Source organism: Heliangelus exortis, chromosome 6, assembly GCF_036169615.1.
Source record: "Heliangelus exortis chromosome 6, bHelExo1.hap1, whole genome shotgun sequence".
Lineage (NCBI taxonomy): Eukaryota > Metazoa > Chordata > Aves > Apodiformes > Trochilidae > Heliangelus > Heliangelus exortis.
Genome location: NC_092427.1, coordinates 31,270,061 through 31,290,200, shown reverse-complemented (window position 1 = coordinate 31,290,200; position 20,140 = coordinate 31,270,061). Strand labels below are relative to the sequence as shown.

At 48.1% G+C, this 20,140-nt stretch overlaps 2 protein-coding genes across 8 annotated transcripts in view; one reads left to right on the top strand and one right to left on the bottom strand.

The window, feature by feature from the left end:
- Positions 1-838: 838 nt before the first annotated feature.
- Positions 839-19,834, bottom strand: STK11IP (serine/threonine kinase 11 interacting protein). Of its 3 annotated transcripts, XM_071747569.1 has the most exons (25): positions 19,656-19,834; positions 19,368-19,570; positions 17,287-17,361; positions 16,883-16,978; positions 15,861-15,968; positions 15,587-15,658; positions 14,694-14,823; positions 14,426-14,529; positions 13,667-13,759; positions 12,585-12,626; positions 11,914-12,081; positions 11,528-11,609; positions 11,069-11,419; positions 10,695-10,885; positions 9,627-9,737; positions 8,781-8,973; positions 6,831-7,325; positions 5,364-5,479; positions 5,075-5,172; positions 4,729-4,907; positions 4,391-4,475; positions 3,837-3,919; positions 2,125-2,351; positions 1,709-1,830; positions 839-1,170 (listed from the first exon to the last, which is right to left on the bottom strand). In XM_071747569.1, the coding sequence occupies exons 1-25, from the start codon at positions 19,708-19,710 to the stop codon at positions 1,119-1,121; spliced, it is 3,531 nt and encodes a 1,176-aa protein (XP_071603670.1). In that variant the 5' UTR covers positions 19,711-19,834; the 3' UTR covers positions 839-1,118. The 3 variants fall into 3 exon arrangements, with proteins under 3 accessions (XP_071603670.1, XP_071603671.1, XP_071603672.1); XM_071747570.1 differs by having other exon boundaries at positions 839-1,830; positions 19,656-19,804; XM_071747571.1 differs by lacking the exons at positions 839-1,170; positions 1,709-1,830; positions 4,391-4,475 and having other exon boundaries at positions 2,189-2,351; positions 19,656-19,804.
- The window catches only part of SLC4A3 (solute carrier family 4 member 3), a 34,987-nt gene continuing 34,661 nt past the window's right edge, over positions 19,815-20,140 (top strand). For 4 of the 5 annotated variants that reach the window (XM_071747565.1, XM_071747566.1, XM_071747568.1 and 1 more), the window contains exon 1: positions 20,009-20,083. The gene's annotated coding sequence lies outside the window, so the exon portion shown is untranslated. Of the gene's footprint in view, positions 20,084-20,140 lie in introns of all 5 variants that reach the window. The other variant, XM_071747563.1, reaches the window with a different exon arrangement.

The following is a 20,140-nucleotide window of genomic DNA, read 5'->3' as shown; positions in this document are numbered from 1 at the left end:
AAACCAAAACCACAGCCACCAACTTTGAGTATGTGAAAAGTCTAGACATCATAGAAACACTTGCAAAAAGCTGCAGTAATCAGTATCCAAAGAAAATAGGCACCAGGGACTGAATGCCAAATACACGTCTATAAAGAAATCTAGATCACCTTGGCATAAAATAGAGGTTTTATCATTAAGGATTCAGCCATGGGAAAGCGTGCCCTGAAACAGTGGGCTGAACACTTGCAGCAAGACAGAGACATTGCTCTGGGAAACGCAGACATCAGTAAAGGTCCTTATTTGGACTATCGGATCCCACCTGGCAGCACCATTTCTTGTGCACCCCCACAGGAAGTTTCAGCTGTATCAAAACACTGGGCAGAGACCCCTGAGACACAGCAAGCCCTGGCCAGGCAGCAGCATTTCTGCAGCTGCATTAAGCGTGCAGGGCAGTTTGAGACAAAGTAATGCCTGCTACAGGGAAGAACTTGGGGGCAGGTACTCCCACCTCCATGGGCATGGCAGCAACATCCCCTGTGAGAATCACACTCTGAGGGCCTGTACAGCCAGTGAGCAACTTGCTGGGGCTGGAAGCCCACAGGATGCTCACCTGAGGGTATGTCACAGGAGGACAATACAACTGGTACTTGTCATCAGTCTAATCCTGTTTGGGCCTTGTTCCTTGGGAGTCAGGAATGTTGAGATTTGTCTAGCAGCCCATCAGCACCCATCCTGAACAGGAGTGGGAGAACAGCTTGAACCCTGTGAGATGCTGTAGAGCCACTGAGACTGCTACAAAGCCAGTATGCAAGATCTTACAGTAGTGAAAGAGGATGAAACAGAGAAAAGATGACAATTCAGTAAATATAAACTTTTATTTACAGTAGAAAATAGTAAAACTCATGTTAAAATAAACTCTTGCTTTTGGACTGCTCAGAAAAGTCTGAGCCTCACTTGTACCTGCTTGTGCCCATGAGGGTCCTGACCCCTAAGCAATGAACAACACATTTTTGTGCCAAGAGCCTCACAGCTTCTCCCTCCCCAGTGACAGTGAAAGACTACAGCAGCAGACTGAGCCATGCCCTGCCAGGCAGGCAGGTAAGGGCTCTCTGTGGGGTTTGTTAGTCCAACATGCCTCATCCCCTTGTGCAATCAGGCTCCCGTTTGAAGCAGACAGCTTTAGGGAAGCTGTGGACAGGAAGAAGGGGGAGGGAAAAAAAAAAGGAAAAAAAGAAAAAGCAGCAAATACTGGCTGCTGTTTGGAGACAGGTAGAAAGGCAGCAAATACACCTGATAGTAAGACCACAGCACCCAACTGCCTCTGGCCTGCTGCTTGCCTTGTACCACTGCATGTCCTACTGAACATGCTTTGGTCTGGCTTCCCTCTTCCTTCAGTGGTACTCTATGTGGCCCTGAAGGAGACTAGCAGACACTGCCAAGTTAAAATTCTGTGTAGCTTATGCAGTATTACAGGGAATAATACTCCCCTCCTCCTCCTTCCATAGCCAGGTCAGTGCAAGTGACTGTGCAGTCTGGACCATTGTGTGCTCCCCTCATACTCAACAAAAAAGGGTCAGGGGCAGGAGTAGAGTTGAAAGCAGAGGTCACAGGACAGCAAGGTCTAATGGGAGTGGGAGACACTTGTGCACTGTCACCAGCACAGCAGCATGCTTGACTCCAAGTCCTGCCTGCCCACAGTTGGTAAGCTCACTCCAGCCCCTCATACACAGCCTTCCGTAGCTTGATTGAGAACATCTCCTCCCAGGGCCTACGGATCCACTCCACCAGCTGTAGCAGGAGCTCAGGGCACTCTGTGCGGATGTGCCAAGTGCTCTCCACCTTCAGCACCTGGGAGGGAGGAAAGAGAGGGAGGTGGATGAGCAGGGCCTGATAACCCCTGAGCTGCTGTTCCCCAGCAGCTGTCAGCTCCTCCCAGTTCCTATGTTACATCCTCCACCCTCTCTGCTGCCAGCTGTGGAAGTGTCCCTGCATGACTTCTGTTTGGCAGCAATACCCTGTGCTCCCCTGCCTCTGTTGTGCAAGGTCCTAGGTTAGGGTGGGAAATGACAGCCCCAAAGTACCCTTGACAGAAACAGGGTTCTGGGCACAATCTAGCCCCCAGCATCTTGTGTGCCCCATTACCTCATCATAAAGCATCAGCTTGATGTCACACGGACAGAGTCGATAGGTTATGACATTGCTAATACTGCTGATCATCTGCTTCTCCTTCAACTGGATGTTGCTCTTAGGAGGCGTTTCTGCCTCATGGTCTGCATCCAAGGAGGGCTGCACCTGCCACTGGTGATTCTCCTCCAGCAGAAACAGCATGCTTCGGGTGCTCAGCAGGGTCACAGGGAAAGCAGATGCCCCTAAAAGGATACAAGGGAATAGGACAGGCTTTGCTGAGAAGCCTGAGTCACCACAGAACCAGCTTTGCTTTCCCCTGGGGAAATACATTCCAGTAACAGTAACTGGGTGAACAGCTTCCTGGCTGTTATCTGGCTTCCTAACTGAAGAGGGGAAGCAGGGTAGCTAAACATGGCTGGGTTTGACCAGCTTATCCAATCTCATTGCAGGAGCATGCATAAGATAGGCAATCTCCCAGCAAGCTTTGTCCAGCCTATGTCCTCATGTGAGGCAGGAAAAAACATTCGAGTCCTTTCACCTCTTGAACAACACTTTATGATTCCATACTTAAAAGTCATCAGCTTCAGCTAAGCAGCTGCCTTTTTTGGCCTGAATTTGTCTGGCTGCAGATATCTGATGGCTGTAACAGCACACACACAAAGTTTAATACCAAGTTGGGATGTGTCATAAGTATGGTAGGAAGCAAAGTAGTTTTGATAAACTGTAAGGAGCATAAATATCATACAACTGATTTCAGCAGATGCAAATGAAAAGTACTAGATGCACAGAAATAGGGAGCCAACAGTAGAACTGGCTGAGGTCACAGAGGAATCACAAGCTGCTACAGCAACATGTTGCTTTTCTCATCACATCCCACTGCTGGGAATTACTAGGAGTACCAGAAATAAGATGTTTAATTAGTCTTGTCTACTTGGCAATGAGGTCTCAGCTGGAACTGTGTCCAGTGGGCACCCTACTCAAAAACCGAGAGTAAAAAAACCCACAATTTATGTTCACCCTCCCATAGGCTATTTGTTCAGCTTGAGAAGACCTACAAATATACTTCCCACAGATTCTTCTGATTCTTATTCTCTCATACCTCCCCAACGGTCAGTGGTGAGCATGGGTATAAGAGTAGTAAGCAATTGGTCAGAACTGATTTTAAAAAGCTAGGTTGCTTTTTCTCAGTGTCCCAAACTAAGGAGACACTGTAATTGTTCGCTGAAGATTCAGATCCCAGGTTTAGCACATTTGGCCCTCAGCAAGCCCTAGAACAGAACTTGATGGACTACAGCAGGCTGCATCTGTCCTACTGTCTCAGGTTCCAGACACCTGCTTCTCTTTTCCCAAACTGAGAAGCTTTTCAGCTCCTCACACAAACCAGCCTTCCCTCAGCTCAGGGCAATGATCCAGCCCTTAGAAAATCTCCAGCTTCTCAGAAACCATTCAGGTTTGTCAGCAAACCAGGTGTTCAAGACCAGCTGCTCCCTATAGCAGAGACCATCATGCAGAAAAGGGATTGTAGATTCTCTGGATGTGCAGGGGGAAGCATGCTGCTATCCTCCACATCTAAACACTAAAAAAACCAGACCTCACCCATGCCCCTGTCCCATCTTGCTGCTGGACCAAAGGCTCAGCTCTCTTCCCACAGACTGTACACTAAAGATACAAGCATGTAAGCAGGCACCAAAAGGTGTGGTACACCTGGCTTCCAAGATCTCCTGTACCTTGGATGAGGTAGGCCAGCAGGTAGAAGAAACAAGGGTCATCTGCAGCTGCAGAATCTGTGGTCTTGGAGTCCAGCAGAGGCCTGGAAGAGATACAACAGCAGGCTAATCAAGTCTAGGTCTGCTGTGAGCTAGCTACTGTTCACTGTCCTTTTGGGGAAGTGAGGGACCCATCTCTTCCCAATGTTGTACAATCACCCTCCCTCCTGTTACTCTGCCTACCACCTCATCAGCTAAGAAACAATTGCTTCTTGCAAGGGAGGAGGCTGCCCTATGCCTCCTTCTTTTCTTCCCTCCATTATTTTCTGCTCAGGCTCCTCCAGGTGATGTGGAATCCTCCCTGACTCAGTCTGTGACACACCTTTGCCTGCTCACCCCTTGTGCAGCTGGCACCTGAACCAGTTGCCTTAAACCTGTAACACAGGCATGGCTGCCACTCCAGCATCACCTCCTTCTGTGCTCTGATCTTTTGAGAACTGTGCTTCCCAGGCATGGCTGGAGAAGAAAACATCCTCTTTTATCCAAACCCCAACTTCTCAAGAGGCTGTTCTTACCATAGCCAATGCTGTGGATTCATTTCCACAGTTGGGATTTCTTTCACCTTACTCCTGTGCTTAGCAGGCAGCTCTTGCATGAGATCTAAAGAGAGGGAAAAGATATCTTTTGTTGCAAACCCAAGGAAAGAACATTACAGCTCAGAAGGTTCTCTAGTCAACAGAGAGACACTCAAAGTTACGGTGCTAAAGGTGTTCTCCCCCAACTTTTTTCTGAGCTGATAAGAAGTAAATTTCCCACATACTTCCAACTACAGCTCTCCTGGGAACTTTCCAAGAGCAAATCTTCCAAATTCTCTCCCCACCTCACACCCCCCCAACTACAGCTCCACTCTTACGTGTCAGAGTCTCCAGGAACTGGTCACAGCAGCTTTGGTTCCGCATTAGCAGATTGTAGGAGGCTTTTGGGTTCTCAAACTCCATTCGCAAGCTCTGGTGGCAGAGTCCCACTTCCAGATAGGAAATATCAGAGAGGTAGTGAGAGTCATTCTTCTTCAGCCAATCTGCAGGTTGTCCCCTAATTACAGAGCATAGCCCTCAGTTGCAGCAGGCTGCCCCATCTCCTCTCCCACATTAGACTGCAGGGGGGGTTGCCAGAAGAGCCTTTGCATGTCACCACACCTGCAGGGTAAGGCTAGCACAGGCTGGCACTCACAGGGTCTCACTTGCCACTATTGTCCTCACCTGATAGCCCCCGTGACTTCCAGCACATAAATCTTGAGATCAGAGGCAACCAGGACTGAGAGGAACTCTTCTTGTCGGCCAAACTTCACCATAACCACCTAGAGTACAGAGAGGGTGGGTCACAGCACTGGCCTGCCCCTTGCTAGCTCACTCATGGAAAGGACCAACTCAAACACACTTCAGCCCCCTTCACACCCCACAGCCTCTAGGATGTCACCCCAGTGCAGAACTTGCAGGGTGGCAAGAAGTACAGCCAAGGAGCTGTAGGAATGGTATCGCGGGAACTCACCTTGAGGAAGCACTGGAACTCCTCAGTGTCCTCTTCAAAAACCTCCATATCCAGGTACAGTTTCAGGCGATGATCCACAGAGCGGAAGTCCCTCATGCTGGGGATGCTGTTCACAGCTGAGGAGAGCAAAGGGCATCATTAACACTGCCCACGGACCAGGTGCTGCCCAAGCATGGCAGCAGCATCACCCCTTCTGCACACCAGCTTCCATCAAGGCTCTCCTCAAGACAAAGGGCCAAATCCAGGGCTCTACAGGCCACAGGTCTCAATGTGGAGACATGAGGGGATTTCATGACCTCAACATTTGCTTTTTGACATATACAAAGCTTTGGTCTAACCCATCTTCAATCTATGCTCAGCTGTTTAGTCACAGGAGGACACTGCTTTGCTGGCAGATTTGGCAGAAGGGCAATTTGTGGTCACAAAGCCAGAAAGGTATTTCTCATTTCAGCTGGTGTCAGCTCAAGTCAACTTTTTAAACTCTGACTTTGGCTGTGGTAAGGCTAAGGAGGGCTGAGGAAGACATCAATAAAACTGCTAAGGAATATAATTATGTTTGTCATGCAATTGTATGACCACATAATTTATGCAATAGCCACAATACTACCTGAGAAAATATGCTTCCAAGTGCAGGTGTTCTCCACCACAAACACTACACTAATCACTTCTCAGCAGGAACTTTCTCATGGGTTTGGTTTATAAACTGAGACCTTGCGATTTGACCTGGAGAAGAAGACTGCTTTATTTCTGACACTTCAAGTGTACAGGACTGATCATGGCAATCCTAAACACTGGTCCTGTACCAGCTTCAGTTATTCTGTAAATCACAAGCTGATACCCAAGCAAAGGCAGTCTGCTTTATCAGAAATCCAAGGTGCTGCACAGAAAGCATTTGTAGACTTCCTAGTAACTGCTGTCTTGCACAATAGCCCTCACACAACCATCACAGAGTCTCTTCTTTGGGACAGGCTTTGTCATTTGAAGCTCACAAAGACCACTGAGGAAAGCACAAGTAACTGTGGATCCACTAACCAGAGCCTCCTACAAAAACACCAGCCTCACACTGCACTTAAGCCCACAAATAAATACAGAGAAATTGTGCATAGTAGTCTGCAAAAGTAATGCTTCAGCTGGGAGTTCACTGGTGCCACAGGAACCCGGTGTGTCTATCACTGAGTGGTGCAGCTCCCAGAAGAAGATCTTATTAGTCAGAGTCTGAGAAATACCAGGGATTAGGATCTGATTCAGTTTTCACTATATTCAGGCACAAGGATTGAACAGAAAGGGGAATGAAAAAATGCACATAAGTAACATAATCAGCAGTAACATAATCAGTTACTGCTGATTGGGCTTCATGACACCCCCTCCCCATTAGACAGGAGGCAGTGAACCCTGCAAGCACCAGTGAGAAAGCCCAGCACCAAACTGTGCACACCCCTAAACCCTGCTGTGCTCCTGCATACTCACCTGGACTGAGATTCCATGTTTCCTCAGATTCGGAGTTCAAAGAGAGCTGGGAAGGAGTGGGCCCACGAGAAACACTGTAACGGTAGCTCCCCATCAAGCTGCCCCCGTTTGTGTCTGTGTGGCTGAGGGACAAGTACTGGCTCTTCAGGCTCAGCTCCTTTTTCCCGATGCCTCCATCTGAACTGCGGGAGCTGGAATAGAGAGCGCTGTTGTGCTCGCCACTCGGCTCTGGGGTCCTGGTGCTGTTGCTGGTATCCATCTCAGAGCTGTCCTCCCCGCCAATGTAGAACTTCCCACTCTCACTGGCCAGGGCAGGCGTTTCCTCTGGGCCCTCCTGTTGGCTTCCTCCCTCCAGGACAGAGTCTGATAGGTCTTCACTCGTGCTATCATGGCCAGATGGCAAAGGTGTGCTGGAATACACCTCTGAAGGCAGGATGACCACATGGTCACTGGAACAACTGGGACAGACAACGGGCTCACCAGCTGCTGCAGCATCTGTGGAAGATTTTGTCAGGGATAAAGAAAAAAATGAACAACAAGATTCTCCTTGGGTTTTTTTTTCCCTTCTGCAAACCACAAATGATTCCTTTTGAAGTAGACAATAGTTATCTGACTTGAGCAACTTGTTAAGCAACTCTGAATCATATCCTACACACCTCACCTCACAGATTATTGAGAAATTCTGGATCAGTGCTAACATCCACCAGAAATAGCTCTGCTCAGAGTTAGTGACCACTGTGTGGTGTAGTTGCAACTGAAACTACGTCAGGACTCTGTCTCATGATTTTCCTCCACTTTGTGTCCACAAATGCTCACATAGTCTTTGAAACCCAAAATCATGACCAGCCAATTCAACCTTCCTTAGCCACCTCCATCCCCAGCTTAGTTCACCCTCCAGCTAGACATGCTGTGTCACTTTCGCAGCTGTCCTCATCCTTCCTGACCCCAATTCCTGATGCTCCCTTTATCCATACCACAGAAGACTCCCAGCTGGATCTTGGGACTCCCACTACCCTGGTGGGGGGAAGAAAGTATCCTGGGGTGGAGGGAAGTGCTGCAGCCAGGACAGCACTGTTGCCATCACTGCAGTACTTCGATCCCAGGATACTTCATCAAACAAGAAGCATCTTCTGAGCTAAGGCTGGGCACTCCCCTCTGAGCTTTGAAAAAATCAGGAACTGGAAGGTACCTCCTCAGCACTAGCCATGTCTCAGCCAAAATACCACATCTAGTTTCAGACACACAAAGAAATATGTGGACAAATGGGAAAGAGTACAAAGGAGACCAGCAAGAATAACTGCATTGTATGAGATATGACTGACAAGCAAATTATCTAGGGAGCTGAGCTTATTTTGTCTAGATGACAGAAGACAGGACTAGTTGTAGGGGGGGGAGAACAACAATGGCCCTCAAATATGAAGAAAGGAATAAATCATTCCCCATCAGGCAAGCAAAAGGGGGCTTAAGATCACAGCCAGGGTTCTGGTGATTTTTCTAATGTCTAACAGCTAAGTTTTTACCCAAAATACTGAAGCAGATTCCCCAGAAGCCTCCATTAGCAAAAGCCCAAATTAGTCTCTGTGGTAGAACTGACCTTGGCTTCAACAGGTCGAGAGACCATGTGACCATTAAGGCCTCCCAGCCTTCAGATTTTTGTGGCCCATCTGCAGTTTCCAGCACCCCTGTGTTCTCTCAGACCCCAGGCCACCCACAGCTGGGCTGCTCTCTTTGCTTAACCTTAAAACAGTGGCTTATTCTGGCTAGTGAACAAGGCAGGCTCTTCCTAGTCCAAATGGGCAAAGTGAGAGTATATCCCACAGCAGGTTTTAATTCCAGTACAGCCAAGGCATCACCCCTCTCCTACACATTCCATGATCTGCACCACAGCTGCCATTCCAGTAGTCTGCCTTGGAATTAGCTAGCATCCTGTTTCTGGGCACTACATCTTACCTTTATCTGAGGCAATCAGGGTCTCCAGGATTTTGGCATCTCCAACCTCTGAAGGATAAGAACCTTGATGCCAGGGAGCAGGCTGTGAAAACTCCTGCTTGCACTTCAGGCACTGGAGCTTTGTGTATCCCTTTTCCTGGTCTTGATTTCGACGATTCTCCTCAACAGCTGGAAACAGCACTTCAAGGACACCCTAAAAGTAGCAGCACAGGGAAAAGAGTGCTAGCATGCAGCTATAACCATCCTAACGGAAACAGGGCTCTGAAATCAGTAAGTCTCACATGCTTCATTACAGCATGATGGACTGCAAGGGATGCAGGGCCATTTCCCAGCTAATGGAGTACAACAGCCAGTCTATGCAAGACTTGCCAAGGGCTTCACTGCATAAGACCAAGAGAACCTGTTTTTGTAGTTCCATTCCTCTTATCTATGTATTGCGAGGCTATCTCTAGAACTGTGGTCTCAAAGGTCCCATTTGTTTGTGCTTTCTCTGTAACATCTTGTTTAAATGTACTTAAACAACAGCACCTCGAGAAAAATACTTTGAGACCCAACTCCCTCCAGCAGCTGTGCAGACCAGAGTGGCCATAGCACTGACACTCTCATTGTCTGGAGGGCTAAGTCCAGGCTAGGGTTAGTGCATCGCTCAGCACCCAGGAAACACCAGCCCATGGCTCGCAGGGCCCTCCACTGGTCATTTGTGTAGCAGGAGAAATCCTCAGCTTACAAGCCAGACATGAGCTGCAACAAGGTGTGCTCTAAAAACAGTGGCTACGCAGTGGCTGGGGGCCAGTGTCTTCCACTAACATTGCCCCCTCCCCAGGCTTCCCCCTCCTTCCCCTCCACCTGTAGACACTGCTCTGGGCAGTCATCCAGCACCACATATTTGCGCTTCTGCCGGTCCTTGCGAATGTAGCTGAAGTGCAGTGTGAGGACAGGGAAAATTTGCTCCACATCCTATGGGAGATAAAAAAAAAAAAAATACTAGAAAGAGAGCACAGCATCCACTATACAGATTTGTTTGCAACTGTCTGAAACATGGCCATACAAGCACTGAATTTAGTAAGCCCTGAGTAGCTGATAGCATTTGGGAGCACAGTAAAATGGATATAAACAAACAAATAAAAATAAGCTCACAAATGCTGAGAACAAAAGTAATTTTTCAGGGCCTGGAACAAAGCATTTCAAATGAAACACCTTCTTACAAGGGTATCATGAAAGCTGATATTCTGAGGCATATCAAGCCACAAACATTCAGGAGGTACAAGGGCAGGAAGGAAAAATGAGTTGGAGCTTTTGGGTAAAACAGTATTAGAGAAGCCTGTGAACATGTCCAAGTACACACTGAATGCAAACATCCTACCATGAAGAAAAAGAGATTTCCGAACTCCCTTTCTAAAGAACCACAAAAGCAAAATAGGGCTGGTACTGGTAATGCATGCACCTAAAGCAGATGGAAAACCTTTCATTGATCTACCAGTAGATTTCCAAACATCACACTAGGCTCAGTGCCGCACTGTCTAAGAAATAGTGCAGTCCACAAGCAGTCCTCTAAGGCCAGGGTTATATCCTGGTGAGGAATGAACGGCAAAGAGTCTCTGTTTCATACAGGCTCCTCTTGAGAAGTCTCCCAGTCTTGCACACTGGAACAAGTCCAGCCATTGACTTTTTAACTCCAGCTTTGGAACAGAATTAGTGCTGGCTTCTGCTATATTACCACAGGTACTCTAAGCAATACAGATGCTGTTGATACACGTGTTGGGTGGAAGAGATGCTCAATCAATCAATCAATCAATCAGGCTTTGCAGGAGCTAGGAAAAGACCTGCAGGGTACTGTGACAGAAGACCAAATCCAGAATGCTGGCCCACACAGGGAGTAAGATGCCAAAGACTCGCACAAGAGGTTTAACTTACCATCCTCTTCCAGTTCATCTCAGAGGTGTCCACCTTCTCCAGGCATTTCAGCTCCAGCTTGTGAAGGACTCTGGCAGCCTTCAGTTCCACCTCAATCACATGCTTAGCTGTAACTCGCAGGAAGATCCAATCTGGCTCTGGGTCCCCTTCACCTTCTATTTGACTCACCAGCACTGGCTGGCAAAGGTCCACTGCCAAAACAAGACACAGTACAGGTATGTACATACAGCAGGCCTTCAAGGTCTGCTTGGCCCCAGTCCTTAGAATTCTTACAATACTGGGAAGCATGATAAAACTTCAGGGATATCACATTTATTCCATCTATTCTTTCATCAACCAAGCTCTCAAACACACCAGTGAAAATCCCTATTTACCTTCTGGCTTCTCCTCCTCTTCCTCCCCCAGCATTAGCTCATCTGCTTCCTCTTCTTCTATGTGCTCATCCAGCTGTACTTCAGGCTCTTCCTTCTTCTCAATATCATCCAAATGAGGAGGGGATTCTTTCTGGGATACTTGGGATTTTCCTTGCTCTGTCTCAGAGCTCTCACTCTGCAAATCCATTGCAGCAGGCCTGCCTGCAATCTCATCTGCAGAACGACTCCGGCAGATGACAGGTACTTGGTCATTCTTCTCCAGATGTCTCTTGTACTGCAGCCAGTCAACACCAAAACGATCTCTGAAGCTGCTCAAGCGCTTCATCTCCTTCTGATGCTGTAGGACCAGGCCTGCAGAGAGAAAACTTGAGAAGTATGAAAACAGTTGCCACACCAGAGCACGCCTCTGAGTGTGGGCAGTTCAGCTGGTGTTTCACTGAAGAAGACAACAATCCTTACCGGCAGAGAGAGGTAATGCTGGGGCCTCGTGTTCTGTGTCACTGGGCTCCGAAATACTCGCTCTGCGTACTTTGACTTTTCCCTGGAACAAAAGGAATAAGAATAGTTGGGAGGCACCAGAACAAGCAAAAGAGCGTCTGGCTCTGCCAAGCTGAAGGGTTCGTGGCTGCTACAGTACAGTAGCACACCATGAAACATTTGTCAAAGTATATCAAGACTGATGTCAAGCCCAGCACCTTTCTAACACACCAGAGTGCAGAGGCTCACTACCACTGCCATACAGCCAGTACAAGACCACATCCCACTATATGGGCTTTCATGTTGAGGAAGCCCCTTCACCCACAACATGCCAACTACATGGTTAAGCAGCTATTTCAGTCCCAGACCTTGCTTTTCCTCCGTGGGAGCCTGACAGCCACATTCTCTGCTGGGGATGGACTGTCACTGAAGTCTGCAGCACAGGAACTGTCCAGAGCACTGCGGTCCAGGAGAGTTTTCTCTGAGGTAGAAGTATGGATTGACTGTGACACACTTTGCACAAGTCTTGGAAGGTGCTAAAGCCAAAAGAAGAGAATGCTGCCTGCTGAGTGCAAAGGGAAGACAAGGTTACCAAGCCACAACTCAGCCTGACAACTTCCCTGCCCTTCTCCCCAAACTTTCACCATCTCAGTTGATGATGACAACAGATCCTGCCTGATTGACTGGATTTTTTATCATGACCACTCTGATTTGACTCAATATCTGCCTTTGTTAAAAAGAGCAGATGGGAAACTGATAAGTGTTTGGTTTGCTGCCATGTAATTCAAGTGTCAAGTACCAGGCAGGATCCTGAAGAGGAAACAGGCAAGGCTCCAAGTTCTGCAAGGCTACATAGGATATAATAAGTTACAATGGCCAGTCCCTGCAATTACTAGGAATCAGCAAGGACTGAGCCAAAATGAACTGTGTCAAAGAGTCAAGGCAGCCCATAAAGATTTAGTGGCACATGTAACAATGCAAAAAACTGTCAGAGCTCCCACACCCAAAGCTGGTAAGATCAGTTTACAACTGTACTTACCATTAGGTCTGAGGAAGAGAGTGGCTCCCCATCCAAGAGGAACTGTAATTAGAGATCCATTGGCAGTCAGATTCCATTTGGTTGGCACATACTCAGGACAACATCTGCTGACTACTAATCCCCTTCAGACCACCCTAGGTTTGGGATCCCAAGCACAAAACTGAAAAGACAACAACCCTGTTCCTGTCTATCCATCACTCCTTCAGTTGTAGCTACCTGACCTAATAGCATGTAAAGCTAGAAGGGACCATTGGGGCTTTCCTGTTTACAGGACAGTTCAAGGAATACAATAGAATATTTTGTAACAACATACAGGTTATTTTGAGAGGTACTCACTTTCACCTCAAACCTTGTGCCCTACTTTTTGCCTGAGTCAGTAGCTTGTTCCAAGATGCAATTTTAAGACAATGAATCCAGACATTTGCCACTAATATGAAGGGCAGATCAGCTTTGGAACACTTCTAATCCTTAGCAAGCAAGTTTCCTTTCCTAAATTGCCAGAATGCTGTCTTTGGTAGCTTCTTTATTTAAAATCAGATTACCAAGAATTGACCTAAGCACCAGTGTGGAAGGGAAACAGTGATGAGAGCAGAATGACAGGGAGAGAAAAAGAGGTGGCCATGGTTGCCAAAGGAGTATGAGATTAGGCAAAGTGGGCCAACACAGCAAGTTCTTTCTTTGCAAAATCCAGCTACATAGCAGGAAAAGAATAAAGTTTTGGAATCATCAGTGAGAAAAAACTGATAAAGGACAGTGAAGATATATCCAGATCTGAAGTCTTGCAAACTTCAGATGAGTATTGAACTCTCTCTGACCTGGCCAGCACACCACATAAAAATTTAAAGATAAACTACTCTATTTCAAAAAAACCCCCCCAAAAAAAAAAAAAAAAAACCCAAAAAAAAAAAGGAAAAAAAAAACCCCAAACCCAAATACCCAACAAACCATTAAAAAATCCTCACTCTTACACCCCAGGAAGAAATTTTCAGGTTTATGAAATTCTTTCCCCTCATTTTCCCCTGAGTGTCAGAACACACTACACCTTCAACAGCAGAGGCAGAAGGCACATGGCTGATACTCACATTATTGGAGGAGGCTGCCCTGGGAGACAGATGTACAAGGGTGGCAGATCGGTGGTTTGCATGGAACCATAATGGGTTTCCCTCCAGATGCAGCTGGGTGGGGGAAATAGAGAAACTGCTATTAGAAGCAATATTCTATGCTCTGATGTAATCTGCCAGCACGCTCCAGGCTTTCTCTCTAACTCAGAAAAGATCCTTGCAGCAGAACAGTGATCAAGCCAGGAGAGGAATAAGCTTTTACAATGTTTTCTGAAATTCGTTAAGCAAATAGAGAAAGAAATTAAGATAATTCCAACTCAGGTCCCTAAATCATTAGGAACTTTTTCAGTACTGACTCTATGAAGTGTTGAGAGAACAAGAGAGAACAGTCCTTTGAAGACTATCATCTTCCTTCACAAGTGCTATAGTGTCCTGGTTTGGGCCTGCACTTACCCTTCTTCAGACTTCTCTGAACATACAAACCCACAACAGGATTAGGGGAGAATCTTCACTGAACTTGACAGTGTTAAAATCAGAAAGGGGAAGCAAAAAGGTGGGATGGAAGCAACGGGATGAATTATGGAAAAAGGTTGGCTTGAGCAGGTCACCAGAAATGAATGCTGCCTCTCTAATGTTCCTCCATCAGCTTCCCACTTTAAAATTAAAATGCTTAAGATCTGAATTGATCTTTGAAAACCCTCTTATTACCACATGGTCTCCACCTTGCACTCCCTGACCATGACATCAATAGTCTCACAAACCATCAGGCTTTGTGCTTACTTTTTTAACACAGTGCAGAGAGGACAACGGTGCCAACTGGGCATGCTCCAGCAGCAAGTTATAGGCCACATCCAGGTGCTGCAGATTCACTAGCTGTTCAACCCCTGCAAATAAAGCAAGACACCATTAGCACACTACTATGAACCTCCCACCCACCCCTCTCTCCCAAAGCTGAACCCTAGTAAAAAGAGCTGTGCCCAGGCTTTCAAGTTCTGTTCCTCCTCAGGGAAGAGAGAAACTCAGAAATATTTCTCCCTTGTGGGCTCACCATTAATGCTGTCAAGCTCATTGTTTCGCAGGATGAGAGTCACCAGCTTGGATCGGCTGAAGATACCAAGGTTTGGCACCTTGGACAGGAAGTTATAAGCCAGATTGAGGTACTCAAGTTCTGTAAGGGTCTGTTCAGAGAGAAGAGCAGCAACTGGATCAATTGAGACCTGACCCTGAACTCAAGACAGGGTACAAGGCCCTACCATTTTTTCCATCCTACCAAGGTCAACCAACAGTTGAGTTCCTTAAGACTACTTCTGCAACAAGACATGGATGCTCACATTTGAAGTGGTTTGTCTAGGGGTGCTCAGCATGATCTAACTACTTCATAAAATTTGCTAGGAGCATCTTTCTCTTTCCTCACCACCTTCATAGTAAGGATCTGGACCCCCTGCCATAGCAACAGGACTTAACTACTAAAAGAGCCCTTTCTTACCTTTGCAAGGATGATGCTGAATGATACATTCTGAGTTTCACCAGCTCCATGAAAAGCTGTTTTATAACTTCTCCTAGAAGAAGCAGATCTAGCCCAGCAGGGCCATGTATTTCATTGCCATCCCCCACTGCATGTGTGACTGTATGTACAGCATACACTGTATGCATCCTGGTATTTATCACTTGGCCACATAGGAGTGGCAAGTGATACACACAGCTAGCTCTCCTGCCTTAGAACAGGTGAGGAACTCTGCCTCAGTGGCACCAGGGCTGCACACACAGTACAACAGTGTACTGCAGGCTGCAGGCACTAGATGTAAATCACATGCTTGCTGGACCACAACTCCAATTCCTGTTGTTACACTTCACTTAGCAGGCACGTAGTTAATGATTACAGCACTTTAGCAGCATCCTCTCCATACAAGGAAACACTGGTGCTCAGGACAAGATACTCACTGTTAAATAGTGCTCACAATCCTGGATCTTGTTGTGACTCAAATCCAAGACTCTCAGGGCATTCAGTAATTGCTGAAAGACACAAAGACACTACATAAGATCTTCCAAATGTCTCCCTTACAGCATGGAAGCCCTGTCCTGCTGGGAAAGGCCAGCAAAATTAACACAGCCCACTCCCTCCCACCCAGACCTTGAGGCACTGAGTGATGAGTGCTTTGTTCTTGGCTGTGATTATCTCTTCCCTTCAGTCATGCAGGAAGGGTGCCCCACTCACCAGTGAGTCATCCAAGGCAGTGATCGAGTTATAGCTGAAGTTCACAGTCTGCAATTCCAGCCATGGGAGAGCACAGCTCAGATCTCCACCACATGCTGAAATGATTTCCTAGGAATAAGTGAGGAGCCATTCCTTGGTCAGGACTAGTTGCTACAGTAACAGCAGAAGAACACAGGACAACATCTAGCCTAAAACTAGGGTGGCATATGGTGCTTTGCAGACTCTGCTGTGCCTAGAGTGGCAGTGACTTTTATGTCACCAATTCAAGTATTTGGAGGTGGTGGGAACTGCACACTAGATATTTAGAAACTGCTTTTGCTTCCTACACTCAAGTGGCAACAGTTAACCAAACACTACAATTCACAGGCTCTGAACACTAAGCAGCAAGATTCATGCTAACAAAACCTTTTTCAGACCTCCACCAAAACAGAAGTCAGATACACAAGATACACACCAACCTGTGCTCTGCCAGATGGAAGAGCCACTGAAAGCACTTCCTACCAGCAGCCCCTGCTCCCAGGAGGCAGCTGCTTCTATGCCACAGACAGAAGCCCAGAGCACCACAGCTAGCACAGCCCATGCTACTCAGTTCTCTGCAGCTGGAGCTTCCCTTTGTGTCTAAAAAACCTGATGGCCACCAGCGGAGATAAAACATGGGTGGGGGGCACAGATTCCCTCTGAAAATCAGCTCTAACTTAAGGCTGCTGAGGTACAATGAATAAACCTCAATTAGCTGCAGCATCTGGAAACAGCCAAACACACAAGACGGTCAAATCTAGATGATGCAAATACTCAACAGAGGAAGACATTCTCAAGCAGCTCAAAAGGAGACCACAGAGCACTTGAGTATCCAGGCAGGGAATACTTCAACACTGACTGAGTTAGAAGTAGGACTCCAGAACAGGGAAGGGAGAAAAAGTCATATACAACATGGACTGATAAGATGGTTAAACCTGCCATTCCTGTGTGAAGGAATGCCTTTGCCCTGCAGTTTTCCATCCGAGCTGTGTAGAGACACTCACCTCCAGTGTACTGATACACTTGCAACAGGTTAAAGATTCCAGTTGAGAATAGACAAATCGCAGTCCCCGGAGGCAGTGTGGAGGGACAGACCTCAGCTACAGCAGCAATGAGAAAATAAGAACAACATACATCAAAATATTACAGTGTAAGAGCAGCTGCCATCCCAGGCCCATCTCTGCAAGGGATCTCCTGTTTCCCTGCTGAAGCCTTCCCTAACATCCCAGCCTTCACTCTTTCCCAAGTTTCTCCTGAGGAAGTGTTGCTAGAGTTTAAACTTAGCCTTCTAGGGAAGCCACAAAAGCCTACCCCAGTTTATAGGAGTAGTGGTGTTCTGCAACCACAAACCTAAGTCAACAAAAATCAAACAGCAAGACTCAAAGCCAGTTCTGTCTCTTGTACTTACTTCCAGATGCCGGAGGGACTTGAAAGGGAAGATCTTCACAGCAGATTGCAAAACACAGCTTGGAACATGAACAAGCTGGAGAAAACAGAAAAGAAGTCTCAAGTCAAGCTCGATTTGTACTGAACTACTACTCTCCCAATGCACCAACTGCAGCAGCTTGAACAGCAGCTCAGGTGTTAACAAGCCCTCCTCCAATGCTTGGGGTATTGGCACTGTCTCTTGGCTCCATAATTTAACAGAGGTCTAAGAGAAAATCATGTTAGCCAGCACAGCCCATAGTGCCCCTTTTCTTCTCTTCTGTCCATGTGGCTTCATTACTTCCAATACCACAGGGAGGTCTGGCAGCTGGATTCCTCATCAGCCAACTCTAACAAATCTACTAAATAAAGACAAAGCTAACTGCTAGAGCTATGTTTATCAAGCAACTGAAGCTAAACTATCTCTCTTGTGGGAGGTGTGGGTGTGCATTTCACTAGAACACACCAAATAATGCAAATCAGAAGCAGATCAAATGGAACACAGTTTGCATCCCAAGATGCTGAGAGCATTAGACTGAGGTACCTGCAAACCTTCTCTTTACATTCTGTAGTTTAGCCACTGGCTCTTTCACCACAGGGTAGCTAGACGGTGTTCAAGCAGCTTATTAAATCCAGCTTCTTGTGCTTTCTACAGCATATAAGCCCTATTTCAGATGAAGTGAGTAATGAAGTAATTGATGTTTCCACTGCAGACACTGGAGTACAAATGGAGAGACCATCTCTGTCAGCCTGCAGAGACTCATCAGATGTAGAACTGACATGCCAAGGCCTCATCACCACCACTGCTTCCACAGTTAGAGCCCTGGCTGAGACCAATCACTGCCCACTGCCTGCCAGCACTAACGTGGGATGTTGGACAGGACCATTTATAGGGGAAGCTAGCACTGGGAAGCTCTTATGATCAGTTTCAGCAAAGTTTATTTCAGATTATATCCTTGCTCTTTGCCCTGACCGTCTCTTCCCCCTCTCCCATCCTAAGGATCTGATCAGGGTTAAATAAATTGTCAGTTCCTCCAAGCAAATCAGTTAAGGCACCACAATGGGTAGCTTCCCCATCTTTACAGGTGTGTTACAGAAAGATGCTGTTTTTTTGGCTAACGTAAGCACTAACCAGATTTCAGTGTCCCTCCCCACCTTCTCCTGCCAGGGTGCCTGTTTTTCCACAGGCTCTGGACCCCACTCCAATCTCCACCCTCAGCTGACTGGTACAAAACCCTCCCAACAACATTCACATAAACTCTCCAACCCATCTCATATACAAAACAGTTATAGAGACATCACAGACCACAGAGCTCAGACAGAACACTTCCTAAGCACCACTGGGGAACCGAAAGACTGATGCTGATTCCCCTTCCCCTTTCAGGCCCAGTTCACCACTATTACCCTTGTAACAGTGCCCCTGTGCCAAGTATAATCATGTGCCATCTTGCAACATCTTGCAACCTTTCAAAATGCCCTCTGCAGAATCCCTAGCTCCATAATATTACCTTTAATATAGCCTTCTTAAAATTATTGAGCAATGTCCCACACTGTGAAACCCAAAACACTGCAGCAAGTCAAACTCAGGAACAAGAAGCAGAAGGTCTCAGAGTGGTGGCTGTATCCAACATCTGAGTGTTCTGCTCAAATGCCACAGCTCTGCTGCCTCTTGTAGATCATCATTCAGGGAGCATTCAGCTGTGCTCTGCTGCCAGATACAGCCTGAACTGCTCAAGCATTTCAGGAAATAATCATTTTCCCAACAATGTCAACAGCTTACCAAGGTCAGGACATAATTAACCCCTGCTTCCCCTGTTTTTAACTCTGAAAAACTTTCCACTGAGTTTTACAGCTGATCCCAGACGAAGCAGCTGCACACCATCGTGCTGAACGACGACTCCATGCAACAGCCCTTTGAGAGCGAGCCGACCCAGGCGTTAGACACGCAAGACGGGGCCAGTGGGCTTCAGTGACTCTGAAGCTGGCAGCCGCGTCTGCCGCCTCCGCTCGCCGGCCTTGCAATACCCCCGGCCCCTCACTTCCCCGGCCACGGTAGGTACGGACCTTCAAGGAGTGAGTCTTCTGCAGGACATCGAAGAGGAACTGAGCCTGGAGGATGGCGGCGGTCTCGGCGGGGTGCGAGGGCAGGGCCACGAAGCCCCGGTTCTGGTTGCGGGAGCCCAAGTGCTGCTCGAAGACCTGCGTGAGGTGCTGCAGGGTGGAGGTGAGCAGCGTCAGCGTGCTGGAGCCGTCCAGGACGAGGTCCCCTGCGGGAAGGGGAAGGACAGGCCGGGCCGTGAGAACTGCTGCCTTCACACCGGAGCTTTCACACCGGACGGCCCCGCCACTCACCCGCGTCCTGCAGCAACCGCGCCAGGCCACGCACCAGCGTCTCCGCCGCCGCCATGTGCAGGCGGGAGAGGCCGAGGCGGCGGAAGCCGAGGTGACAGCGGCTCGGCCCGGCTCAGCACGGCCCGGCCCGAACCCGGCCCAGCTCCCACGCCGCCGCAGGCCTCTGGCACTTCCGTGTTACCACAGAGACGCACCCTTCCGCCGCTCCAGCGAGGGGGCCGCCGCGGCTAGAGCGCCGCCGCTTACATCCGGTTGCCATGGAGCCCGCCCCAGCGTCCCCCTCCCGCCCGGCGGGGCCCGCGGCCCCCGGCCCCCGCCCCGCCGCCGCCGCCGCCGCTGCCACCGCCACCGCCGCCGCCACCGCCGCCGTGCGCCGCCGGGGGGGTGGGGGGTAGGGGCACAGCTACCGCCGTTCCGCAGCCCAACCGGTAAGCGGGGCGGCACGAAGTGGGGCGGCGGGGCCGCGTCGCGCCATGAGCAGGGCC